Here is a 13376-nt window from a genome sequence, read left to right on the forward strand (position 1 = left end):
AGCACCAAGCCTTAAAATATTCTTCAGGACTCGTCCACTAACTATGAACACTTGACTAGTGCTCCAGAAGGGATATAACCATAAACCTCTAAAAAAAAATGAGCCGATGCACACAATTCTGTTCAATGATTACTTAGATTTTTATCTCCATCAAACTGATGACTTTCCATCACAAAATACAGCCATCGATATAACCATTATGAAATCTTCGGTGCGATTCCTTGGCTCATGACAATAACTAAGCCATAGAGCTGGCAGACATGCCTCTATTGGAATCAAGCGTCCACATCTGTTGCGACATTTCGGAGGAACACCCCTCTTAAGAGCGGTGGATACTTAATTCCAGCACACAGGCATCTCTGCCAGCTCTGTGTCTTAAAGTGTGGAGCCAAGTAACCTCAGTGAAGATTTCATAATGGTGATATCAGTGGATGTACTATTTGTAAGGTTTGATGGAGATAAATAAGCATTGTAGAGAATGGTGTTCTCTAGCTCATTCTTTTGGCCTTTTTTGGTTTAGGTTAATGGAGACCTCACTTCTGATCACTGGTCGAGCGTTCATCATTAGTGGACGAGTCTTGAATATTCTAAGGCCTGTTTTTTGTTTTACAAGGCAAGCTTGTATTTTTATTGAAACCCCTTTGGTGTAAATACAAGGTTTCATATCTTTTTACTGCAATTTTTTACAGCTGTACAACAATTGAAAAAATGGCAATTCTGGAGTTTAATTTTTCGCTTACATTTTTATTTCGATAGATCAAACTTTTACAGACGGCCAGACCAAAAATGATTTATTTTTTTAAACTGGGAAAAGAGGTGATTCAATTACACATTTTTAAATCTTTATGTTATATTTTACTCCCCTTTGTGGGCTTGAATCTGCTCGTTTGGTTATACTATATACTGTTGGGCTGCTGTCCTGTGAATGGCGTGGCCTTACTCCCCTTTGTGGGCTTGAATCTGCTCGTTTGGTTATACTATATACTGTTGGGCTGCTGTCCTGTGAATGGCGTGGCCTTACTCCCCTTTGTGGGCTTGAATCTGCTCGTTTGGTTATACTATATACTGTTGGGCTGCTGTCCTGTGAATGGTGTGGCCTTTTAGAGATGGCTACAGCAGTGGCAGATTTATCCGGAGAGTAATGTTATTTTGTATTTTATTTCCTCCTGTTACCATCGTTTTTTTCCATGTCCCCTTGACAGTTATATACTTTTTAATTCTATTAGACCCCTGAAGGCTGCAGGAAAAAGCCAAGAGGTTTGTCAAAAATGTAGAGAATGACTGGAGTGGCAGTTGAGCATACACACTACAGCTCAATCCTGACAGGGATAAAGGTGCATGTTCTACTGATTGGGAAGAGTTTGATAGCTGGAACACACACTAATTAATAACTTATCACCTATTCTGTGGATAGTTGATAAATGGTTGTCACTAGACATCCTGTTTAACGGCCCATTGTGTACTACGTCTGTCAAGGGTCATCTCACTGCCTTTGATGGGGGCTCACATGCCAGTCCTGCATCTTTCTCTGCACGTCGACTGATCTGACCATCCGATGGTGCCACTAACAGCCACGGGTGAATCACAGATCCACCAACACCTGTTAACCATGTAAATCCCATTATCAATCACTGCCATAACCCTCTGTTAATGGGTTATGAAAGTCAAGGGGCAGCTGATTACCCCTGTGTCTGTCATGACTAACAGTGAGCTGACGTTCATAGGAGATCATGACTTTGGCTATACAGACCAATGCTAATTCATTCCTCTGTACAGCACAGGCGATGATCACAGCATTAACTTCCCTAGGGGGACTAGTAAAAATAGTAAGAACAAAAGTTTATCACCCCCTTATTGCCCCACTGAGATTAAAACAATTACAAAGAATACACATTTGTTATCGCTGCGTTGAGAAATGCCCGATCTATCAAAATATAAATATAAAATAAATTAATCTGATTGGTAAACAGTGTAAGGGTAAAAAAAACAAAAAAACAAATTCAGTTTTTCACCCGCAGCAACAACAAAAAGAAAAAAAAAAAAGGAAAAAAGTAATATTAGGCAATCAATACATCATAAATATACCCCAGATTATCATCAATAAAAACACCAGCCAGGGTGAAAAAATGAGCACTCACACAGCCCCAGATCCCAAAAATTATAACTGTTACGACTGACAAGATTTGTTGTTTTTTTTTTTAATTTGTCAAAATTTCAGAAGTTTTAATTTACCACTTAAGTAAAACAAAAACTATACATGTTTGGTATCTACGTAATCATACTGACCTGGAGAGTCGTACTGCCAGGTCAATTTTATGTCAAATGAATACAAAAAAGAACAGTTGCAGAATTTCACTTTTTTTCTATTTGACAACAGTCGGAATTTATTTTTTTCCCCCACTTACCTTTACATTATATATTGTAATGGTGTCATAAGTACAACTCATCTTGCAAAAAACAAACCCTCACAAAGCTATATTGATGGAAAAATAAAAAAAGTTATGGCTCTTGGAATAAAAGGAGGAAAAAACTAAAGCGCGAAAAGGAAAAATTGCCCCATCCTTAAGGGGTTAAAGTTCCTTACTTAATATAATTTTACGGTTCAGGTTATGTTTTAAACATGTAACATCCCGAGATAGACACGGTCAGGGACAGCTTTAAATGCCCTAGTCCGTAAAGTCAGGCAACGATAGATTTGACTTCAGGATTCTTGCACAGAAATACAGTGGAACCTCGCTTAACGAGTAACCCAGTTAGCGAGTATTTCACTTAACGAGCAAAGCTTGCTGTAAATTTGTAACTCTGTTTACGAGAAAGCTTTGCCGTACGAGCAAAATACTCACTGCACACACTTCCGGTTACGTACATCCACCGCGCTCTGACCCACTTGTGCAGTCCGTACAAACACAAACACAAGCGCTGGCCAATCAGAGTCAAGCGGCTCCTGCCTTTTGAAGTCAGCGCTCTGGCAGCGGACGTTTCTCCCTCGTCACGATGGTTACCCCTTACACATCCTGTACCGGCAAACTGCAAGATCCAGGACACCGGCGATGGAACGGAAGGTAAGGTGAGCATAGTGTGTGTGTGTGTGTGTGTGTGTGTGTGTGTGTGTGTGTGTGTGTGTGTGTGTAAGTAATGGCGCAATAGGGGACCAGGATGGGACATTTAATAAGTTGTGGAACGAATTGTCTGCATTGTAATGATTTCCTTTGGGAAATCTTGCTCTGCTGAACGAGTAACTTGGTTAACAAGCACAGTCCCAGAACGGATTGCTCTCGTTAACCAAGGTTCCACTGTACGAGAATATTCACAAAGATTAAGAGGTTTACATGAGCAGAGCAATGCCGGCTATGCTACTGTTGCTGTGTAGCACCTGCCATGACGCTGCGCAGCACCTGCCCTTATGCTGTGCGCAGACTGCAGCTCCATTACAGGATTGTAATACCTGACAATACTGAGACAAGTGTGGCGCTGCTTCTGAAAGAAAGCAGACAGGTTTCTCTCTCTCTTTAACCCCCTTATACTCCTCAAAAACTGTGCGCACATAAAAATGTGCAAGCTCCAATTGTTGCTGCTTAACCATTTGGATGCTGCTGTCAATCACAGACAGCAGCATTTACATGGCTCTGCTAGTGCACTGGATCCCATCAGCCTCCAGCGACATTACTACAGTCATGGACAAAAGTTTTGAGAATGACACCAAAATGATATTTTCACATGATCTGTTGCCCTCTGGTTTTTAATTGTGTTTGTCTGATGTTTACATCACATACAGAAATATAATTGCAATCATATTATGAGTACCAAAAGGTTATATTGACAGTTAGAATGAGTTAGGCTAGTTTCACACTTGCGTTGGACGGGATCCGTAGCATTGCGTTGTTACGGATGCAACGGATGCGTTGCATATAGTGGCACAACGGATGCTACGGATCGTACAAAATAACGCAATCCGTTATAGGTTTTTTTTCCTTGACTTTACACATCTGAGCATGCGCAGTTGTGTAAAGACAGATGCGTTAACGGAATCCGTCAAATGACGCATTCTAACGGAATCTGCCACCATAGGCGTCCATTATAAAAATAACGGACGCCAAACTGATTCCTGCAGGTTGCGTTTTTTTGACACTCCGCCAAGCGCAGAAAAACGTTACATGCTGCGTTCCATCCGCCCGACGCAGCGTCAAAATAACGACGCTGCGTCGTCCAGCGGATGCAACACAGACACTTGAGTTACAGTGCGTCGTCCATACAAGTCTATGGAAAATAGCGCAATGCGTTAACGGACTGCGCTATTCTCCATAGTGACGGAATGCGCTGAACGCAAGTGTGAAACTAGCCTTAATGCAGCAAGTCAATATTTGAAGTGTTGACCCTTCTTCAGGACCTCTGAAATTCTCCCTGGCATGCTCTCAATCAACTTCTGGACCAAATCCTGACTGATAGCTGTCCATTCTTGCATAAGCAATGCTTGCATTTTGCCAGAATTTGTTGGTTTTTGTTTGTCCACCCGTCTCTTGATGATTGCCCACAAGTTCTCAATGGGATTAAGATCTGGGGAGTTTCCAGGCCATGGACCCAAAATCTCTATGTTTTGTTCCATAGTGATCACCTTTGCTTTATGGCAAGGTGCTCCATCATGCTGGAAAAGGCATTGTTGGGCGCCAAACTGCTCTTGGACAGTTGGGAGAAGTTGCTCTTGGAGGACATTCTGGTACCATTCTTTATTCATGGCTGTATTTTTAGGCAAGACTGTGAGTGAGCCGATTCCCTTGGCTGAGAAGCAACCCCACACATGAATCGTTTCAGGATGCTTAACAGTTGGCATGGGACAAGACTGGTGGTAGCGCTCACCTCTTCTTCTCCTAATAAGCTGTTTTCCAGATGTCCCAAACAATCGAAAAGGGGATTCATCTGAGAAAATGACTTTACCCCAGTCCTCAGCAGTCCACTCCCTGTACCTTTTGCAGAATATCAGTCGGTCCCTGATGTTTTTTTCTGGAGAGAAGTGGCTTCTTTGCTGCCCTCCTTGAAACCAGGCCTTGCTCAAGCAGTCTCCGCCTCACAGTGCGTGCAGAGGCACTCGCACCAGCCTGCTGCCATTGCTGAGCTAGCTCGGCACTTGCTGGTAGTCCGATCCCGCAGTTGAAACATTTTTAAGATACGGTCCTGGCGTTTGCTGGTCCTTCTTGGGCGCCCTGGAGCCTTTTAGGCAACAATGGAAGCTCTCTCCTTGAAGTTCTTGATGATGCGATAGATTGTTGACTGAGGTGCAATCTTTGTAGCTGCGATACTCTTCCCTGTTAGGCCATTTTTGTACAGAGCAATGATGGCTGCACGTGTTTCTTTAGAGATAATCATGGTTAACTGAAGAGAAACAAACAATGATACTAAGCACCAGCCTCCTTTTAAAGTGTCCAGTGGTGTCACTTACTTAATCATGACTGATTGATCGCCAGGCCTGTCCTCATCAACACCCACACCAGTGTTAGTGGAAAAATCACTAAAACAATGTTAGCTGCTCCTTTTAAGGCAGGAATGCAATGATGTTGAAATGTGTTTTGGGGGTTGAAGTTCATTTTCTTAGCCAATATTGACTTTGCAAGTAATTGCTGTTAAGCTGATCACTCTTTAGGACATTCTGGAGTATATGCAAATTGCAATTAGAAAAACTAAAGCAGTAGACTTTGTAAAAATTAATATTTGTAGCATTCTCAAAACTTTTGGCTATGACTATTAAGTTAGCTAAGTTTGAGACAGAGAGACTCATTGCGAGAGAAAGTAAAAATAATCCTAAAATATTCTTTAACTACATAAACAGTAAAAAACTGAAAAGCGATAGTGTTGGCCCCCTTAAAAATAGTCTTGGTGAAATGGTGGAAGGGGATGAGGGTAAAGCCAACCTGCTGAATGACTTTTTTTCTACGGTTTTTATACAAGAAAATGCCATGGCAGATGACATGACCAGTGATACCATAAATTCACACTTGAATATTACCTGCTTAACCCAGCAGGAAGTACGCCGCCGCCTCGAAATCACTAAGGTTGACAAATCTCCGGGCCCGGATGGCATACACCCCAGAGTACTACAGGAATTGAGTTCTGTGATAGATAGACCATTATTTTTAATCTTCTCAGATTCCTTAATAACAGGGTCGGTACCGCAGGACTGGCGCATAGCAAATGTGGTGCCAATATTCAAAAAGGGGACAAAAACTGAGCCGGGAAATTATAGGCCGGTAAGTTTAACCTCTACGGTTGGTAAAATCCTTGAGGGTTTCTTGAGAGATGCTATATTGGAGTATCTCAAGAAAAATAACCTTATGACAGAGTATCAACATGGGTTTATGAGGGATCGATCCTGTCAAACTAATTTGATCAGCTTCTATGAAGAGGTAAGTTCAAGTCTGGACCAGGGAAATGCAGTGGATGTTGTGTATATGGACTTTTCAAAAGCTTTTGATACGGTGCCACACAAAAGGTTGGTACATAAAATGAGAATAATGGGGATAGGGGAAAATATGTGTAACTGGGTTAAAAACTGGCTAAGTGATAGGAAACAAAGGGTGGTTATTAATGGTACGTACTCGGACTGGGTCTCAGTTCATAGTGGGGTACCACAGGGGTCAGTATTGGGCCCACTTCTTTTCAACATATTTATAAATGACCTTGTTGGGGGCATGCGGAGTAGAATTTCAATATTTGCAGATGATACTAAACTCTGCAGGGTAATCAATACAGAGGAGGATAATTTTATATTACAGGGAGATTTATGTAAATTGGAGGATTGGGCTGAGAAGTGGCAATTGAAGTTTAATGTAGATAAATGTAAGGTCATGCACTTGGGTAGAGGAAATAACATTTATGATTATGTACTTAATCGTAGAACACTGGGTAAAACAGACACAGAAAAAGACTTGGGTGTATTGGTGGATGGTAAACTTCACTTTAGTGGACAGTGTCAGGCAGCTGCTGCCAGGGCTAATAAAATAATGGGATGTATTAAAAGAGGTATAAGTGTTCATGAAAAAAATATAGTTCTACCTCTGTACAAGTCACTAGTGCGACCACACTTAGAATACTGTGTACAATTCTGGTCACCGATATATAAGAAGGACATAGCTGAACTAGAGAGGGTGCAGAGAAGAGCCACCAAGATTATTAGAGGAATGGGTGGGCTGCAATACCAAGACAGGTTATTAAACTTGGGGTTATTTAGTTTGGAAAAACGAAGGCTTAGGGGGGATCTAATCACAATGTATAAATATATGAGGGGACAGTACAGAGACCTTTCCAAAGATCTTTTTACACCAAGGCCTGCGACTGGAACACGGGGGCATCCACTACGTCTTGAGGAAAGAAGGTTTAATCATAATCACAGACGAGGATTCTTTACTGTACGAGCAGTGAGACTATGGAACTCTCTGCCACATGATGTTGTAATGAGTGATTCACTACTAACATTTAAGCAGAGCCTGGACGCCTTTCTTGAAAAATGTAATATTACCAGTTATGTATATTAGATTTTATGACAGGGTATTGATCCAGGGAACTAGTCTGATTGCCGGATGTGGAGTCAGGAAGGAAATTTTTTCCCCATTGGAACTTGTTTGCCACATTGGGGTTTTTTTGCCTTCCTCTGGATCAACATGTTAGGCTACAGGTTGAACTAGATGGACTTAGAGTCTCCCTTCAACCTTAAAAACTATGATACTATGATACTATGATACTGTACATGGTGCCAATGGGTCACCATGGCGCTGGAGGCCTGCTGAAATCAAGCTAGTTGGTTGGACTTCATTGGGGAATGTTACTATAAAGGAACAATCTTATTATATTGTGTGCAGAGCCACTTACCGGTTGCAGTCTTGTTTCATTCTGAGTTGCATAGACTCACATTAAAAAAGCGACTTCAGGTCAACACTGAAAATGCAGTGTGAGCCAGCAGGTCACAAATATGGTTACTTTATGGAAACAGCAGAAAATGGTGATGGCCAAGTACAGGTGCATCTCAAAAAATTAGAATATCCTCGAAAAGTTAATTTCAGTAATTCAATACACAAAAGGGAAACAAATTATATAATCATTACACACAGAGGGATCTATTTCTATATATTATATAATCATTACACACACAGAGGGATCTATTTCTATATATTATATAGTCATTACACACAGAGGGATCTATTTCTATATATTATATAATCATTACACACACAGAGGGATCTATTTCTATATATTATATAGTCATTACACACAGAGGGATCTATTTCTATATATTATATAATCATTACACACACAGAGGGATCTATTTCTATATATTATATAGTCATTACACACACAGAGGGATCTATTTCTATATATTATATAGTCATTACACACACAGAGGGATCTATTTCTATATATTATATAGTCATTACACACAGAGGGATCTATTTCTATATATTATATAGTCATTACACACAGAGGGATCTATTTCTATATATTAGTCATTACACACAGAGGGATCTATTTCTATATATTATATAGAGTCATTACACACAGTGATCTATTTCACATGTTTATTTCTGTTAATGTTGATGATTATGGCTTACAGACAATAAAAACCCAAGTCATTATCTCACAAAATTAGAATTTACAAGACAAACTGAAAAAATGATTTTACACTCAGAAATGTTGTCTTACTGAAAAGTCTGTAGAGTAAATGCCTCAATACTTGGTCGGGGCTCCTTATACAGGAATTACTGCATTAATGTGGCAATGTGGCATGGAGGCGATCAATCTGTGGCACTGCTGAGGTGTTCTGGAAGCCCAGGTTGCTTTGATAGCAGCCTTCAGCTCGTCTGCATTGATGGGTTTGGTGTTTTTCATCTTCCTCTTGACAATACCCCATAGATTCTCTATAGGGTTTAGGTCAGGCGAGTTTGCTGGCCAATCAAGCACCGTGATACTGTGGTTAGTAAACCAAGTATTGGTGCTTTTGGCAGCATAGACAGGTGCCATGTTCTGCTGGAGAATGAAATTACCATCTCCAAAAAGCGGCAGAGGGAAGCATGAAGTGTTGTAAAATTTCTGGTAGATGGCTGCGCTGACTTTGGTCTTGATAAAACACAGTGGAGCTACACCAGCAGATGACATGGCTCCCCAAACCATCACTGGTTGTGGAAACTTCACACTAGACCTCAAGCAGCTTGGATTGTGGCCTCTCCACTCTTCCTCCAGACTCTGGGACCGCGATTTCCAAATGAAATGCAAAATTTACTTTCATCTGAAAACACCACCTTGGACCTCTGAGCAACAGTCCAGTTCTTTTTCTCCTTGGCCCAGGTACGACGCTTCTGGGGTTTTCTATTGGTCATGAGTGGTTTGATACAAGGAATGCGACAGTTGTAGCCCATGTCCTGGATACATCTGTGTGTGGGGGGCTCTTGAAGCACTGACTCCAGCAGCTGTCTACTCCTTGAGTATATCCCCCAAATTTTTGAATAGCATTTTCTTAATCCTATCAAGGCTTTTTCTACCACACTTTCCTTCTACTCAACTTTCTAGTAATATGCTTGGATATAGCACTCTATGAACAGCCAGCTTCTTTAGCAATGACCTTTCGTGGCTTTCCTTCCTTGTGGAGTGTGTCAATGACTGCCTTGTGGACATTTGTCTAGTCAGCAGTCTTCCCCATGATTGTATAGCCTACTGAACCAGACTAAGGGACTATTTTAAACGCTTAGGATGCCTTTGCAGGTGTTTTGTGGTAATTATTCTAATTTTCTGAGATAATGAACTGTTGGGTTTTCATTGGCTGTAAGCCATAAATCATTAAAAGAAATAAACATTTTAAATACATTATATAGAGTCATTACACACAGAGTGATCTATGGGCTTCCCTTTTTGTATTGAATTACTGAAATAAACGTTTTGATGACATTCTATTATAGTGAGATGCACCTGTATCTGAATGAATACACTACACACACGCGAATGACTGCTAAAAAAGAATAAAAAAAAGTTACCGGAGTGCTGCTATAAATATAAACTGCAATACAGTAGCATTGCACTACATGCTATAAGCAATCACATGATTGCAGCTTTAGATCCCTTAAAAGGATTAAAAAACAAACAAACAAAGCTTAACAGGGGTTGTCCACTCCTGAAGAACCCCAGTTGTATCATTTCAAGTCCCCTACTAAAATAAATACAGCTTATACTGCAGGGGCACAATAGCAGTGATGTTGGCGTTGCTGCTACTGTAGAGTGACTACTTGCGTCCTGTAATGGCTGCAGCCAATCATCATTACTCTGTCAGGGCAGAGATCCACTCTGATAAAATAGGAAAAGGTGCTCAATGGCCACAGCAAGTCATGTCACTCTCCGAGAACAGCAACATCCTGGATTGCTGCGGCTCCAGGAGGGGAGCGTATGCCGCTTTAAGCTCGGGACCTGAAACGATTAACCAAGAGTTGACCTGCAGTGGACACCTCGCTTAACCCAATTTGCTCAGTTCAAAAGATGAATAAAAAAAATGTAAGCATATTTGTCACAATAGTGTGTTTAAAAGTCTGATAATATAGCATAAGCTATGGGTCTCCAACAAATAGTGCCACAAGCAATTTTTTTTTGTACACAAAGTTATAATTGTTTTTAGACATTTATTATTTGGGAAAAAATGTATTTTTTAATTTTTCTTTTTAAATCACACCCTCTGTTATGTTAAAAATAAAGGGGGAGGGGTGAACTAAAAACTTTACATGTCGGCTGATCTATCAAAATATATACAGTGGAACCTTGGTTAAAGAGTAACTTGGTTTGAGAGCGTTTTGCAAGACAAGCAAAGCTTTTTACAAATGTGTAACTTGGTTTAAGAGCAATGCTTTACAAGAAGAGCAAATACTCACCGTGCACACTTCCGGTTCTGTCCTTTCACCGCGCTCTGACATGCGCTGGAGGTAACTTCCTGTACATATGTACTGTATATTGTATACAGTATACCACTGTACAGTACAGTATATACTATACAGCATGTCTAGCTATTTGCATTTGTGGTTATAGTATTGTACTCTCTTTTGGCTAACCAGTACAGCACATTGCTTGTACTGCACCTCTCGCACACCAACAATTCTATTCTAAGCTAAAGTGCAGTATTATTTTCTTTATATGTTTACTGTAAGTATTTTGTATTAGTGTACAGTAATTTTATATTAATACAGTACATTGTATTACTGTAATAAGTGTGTATAAATAAAGTAAATATTTTTAGGTTGTGGAACGAATTGTCTATTTCAATTATTTCCTATGGGAAAATTTGCTTTGATATAAGAGTACCTTGGTTTAAGAGCGCACTCCCGGAACTGTGCTCTTAAACCAAGTTACTCTTATATATCAAAGCAAATTTTCCCATAGGATATAATTGAAACAGACAATTCGTTCCACAACCCAAAAATATTTACTGTATTTATACAAACTTATTACAGTAATACAAAATAATGTACTGTATTAATATAAACTTACAGTACACTAATACAAAATACTGTACAGTAAAAAACAGAAAATAACACTGGACTTTAGCTTAGAATAAAATTGTTGGTGTGCGTAATTATGCTCGTAATCCAAGGTTCCACTGTATATGTATGAAAGAAGATCAAGGGCGAAATTCACATGCTCAGTAATCTTTTGTTAGAACGGATGCAGCAACAATCCAGCATAAAAAAAAAACCAAAAAACATTTATGCAGACAAACTTTCCTAGTTTAAGAAAAAAAATATATAAAAAAAATATAAAAATGGATTTCAGCTGGATCTGTTATTTTTTATTAACAATAAGAGCGTTTGACCCCCCCCCCAAAAAAAGTAAAAAAAACCCCAAAAAAAACACCCAAGTTTTAAAGAAAACTATTTTTGAAAAATTAAACCAGAGAAAAGGTATTTTTTCCACACAAGATTAAAGACCTTCATCCTCACTTCTTTAAAGAGGGGGGGGGGGGGGGAATAAATCTACTGCAAGTGTGGTACTGCTGTAATTGCATGTTCCCAGGTAATTTTTACTGCTTATGATAGGTGTAAAAACAAAAAGTTAGAATTTTTTTTTCCTACCATTTCACTGTACTTGGACTTTTTTCCCCATTTTTTTTCCAATACAGGATATGGAAAAATGAATGGTCTCATAACTTGTCTGGCAATAAACAATCCATCCTACGTGTACGGGGGGTGGTGGGGGGTAATTATGGCTCTTGGAGAAGACAAGGTGGAAAAAAGGCACAAAATAAAAAAATTAAAAAAACCCTGGTGATTAAAAAGGGTTAAATATGAGAATCTTGGTCTACAGTGTGAGAAATACATGATGATTGGTGCAATTATTTTTTAATCCGGAAGAAATGATCTCATCAGTCAGTCCTGTTTGGCACATACATTAATTACTGGAAGGTTACAGTCACGAGCCCTGGCATGTGAGGAGCAGTGAATCCAAGGCAGGCTCCATTACTGAACTCTATGGAACGCCTCCTAGGGCTATAGCATTACTGCAGGAAGACAAGCAGGCAGCCGATGAAGCCTCGCTGGGAAAGCAGAAATGTCGTTACCGTGTAGGACACTTACAACTTTATAAGGTTCAGCAAAGAGAGGAGAGGTAGATGGAAAGGCCTCTTCGCCCTGTTGGATTTCTTGATTTCGCCTTTCCCTTTCTTTCATACGCAGCACGTTCCGTTCTTCACGGTTCATATTGCTACAAAGAAAGATGTATACAAAGTCAACATTGACAGATCACTACACTATTGCGTCCACAATAGAAACCTATCATAGGATTTCACAGACTAAATATACATCCTGAAGGATGAAAGCCAATAAGTGATATTATGTAATGCCTGTAACCGAGAAACATGCACTTGTGTATGGATGTTGCTAAGGATGAAAGATGAGTAAGGATAAAGAAAAAGCCGTTTAACCAGTTTATGACAGGACGCTCTCACATTCCACCAGTATCATGCATGCCTCTCCAGAGCCAGTCACTACACCCACCCACCTAGAAGAGGAGGAGGAGCGACCGCGAGGAAGGAGTCCCCGAATACACACTTATGTCATTATGACGCCAAGGATACACAACATTTTACACATGGCTACGTTCCCAATTACATTTTTGGTCTAAGTGCTTCTCTAGGGAAAAACAGAGCGCACAAGAGCAAAGGTCATCCTACTGGGTTGTTCAGATGACTGTTTCTTTTTTAATATATGGTCCGTGTCAGGAAATAAAGATATAAAATGAAACATTGTGGCATGCATTAGTCTCCTGCAGATTGCAGATGGACCTCCAATATTCAAGTCTATAGGTACACAAGAAAAAGAATAAATTGGACCCCATAAGAAGATTTTCTGGATACAATGCGGTCT

At 40.0% G+C, this 13376-nt stretch overlaps 1 protein-coding gene across 1 annotated transcript in view; it reads right to left on the reverse strand.

Annotated features, from left to right (window-relative positions):
- The window catches only part of AFF4 (ALF transcription elongation factor 4), a 172764-nt gene that overhangs the window by 72104 nt on the left and 87284 nt on the right, over positions 1-13376 (reverse strand). Inside the window, exon 3 of the mRNA XM_075344582.1 lies at positions 12588-12714. Coding sequence (XP_075200697.1) covers positions 12588-12710 — 123 coding nt within the window. The 5' untranslated portion in view covers positions 12711-12714. The remainder of the gene's footprint in view (positions 1-12587; positions 12715-13376) is intronic.

The sequence above is a fragment of the Anomaloglossus baeobatrachus genome, chromosome 4 (assembly GCF_048569485.1).
Source record: "Anomaloglossus baeobatrachus isolate aAnoBae1 chromosome 4, aAnoBae1.hap1, whole genome shotgun sequence".
NCBI lineage: Eukaryota > Metazoa > Chordata > Amphibia > Anura > Aromobatidae > Anomaloglossus > Anomaloglossus baeobatrachus.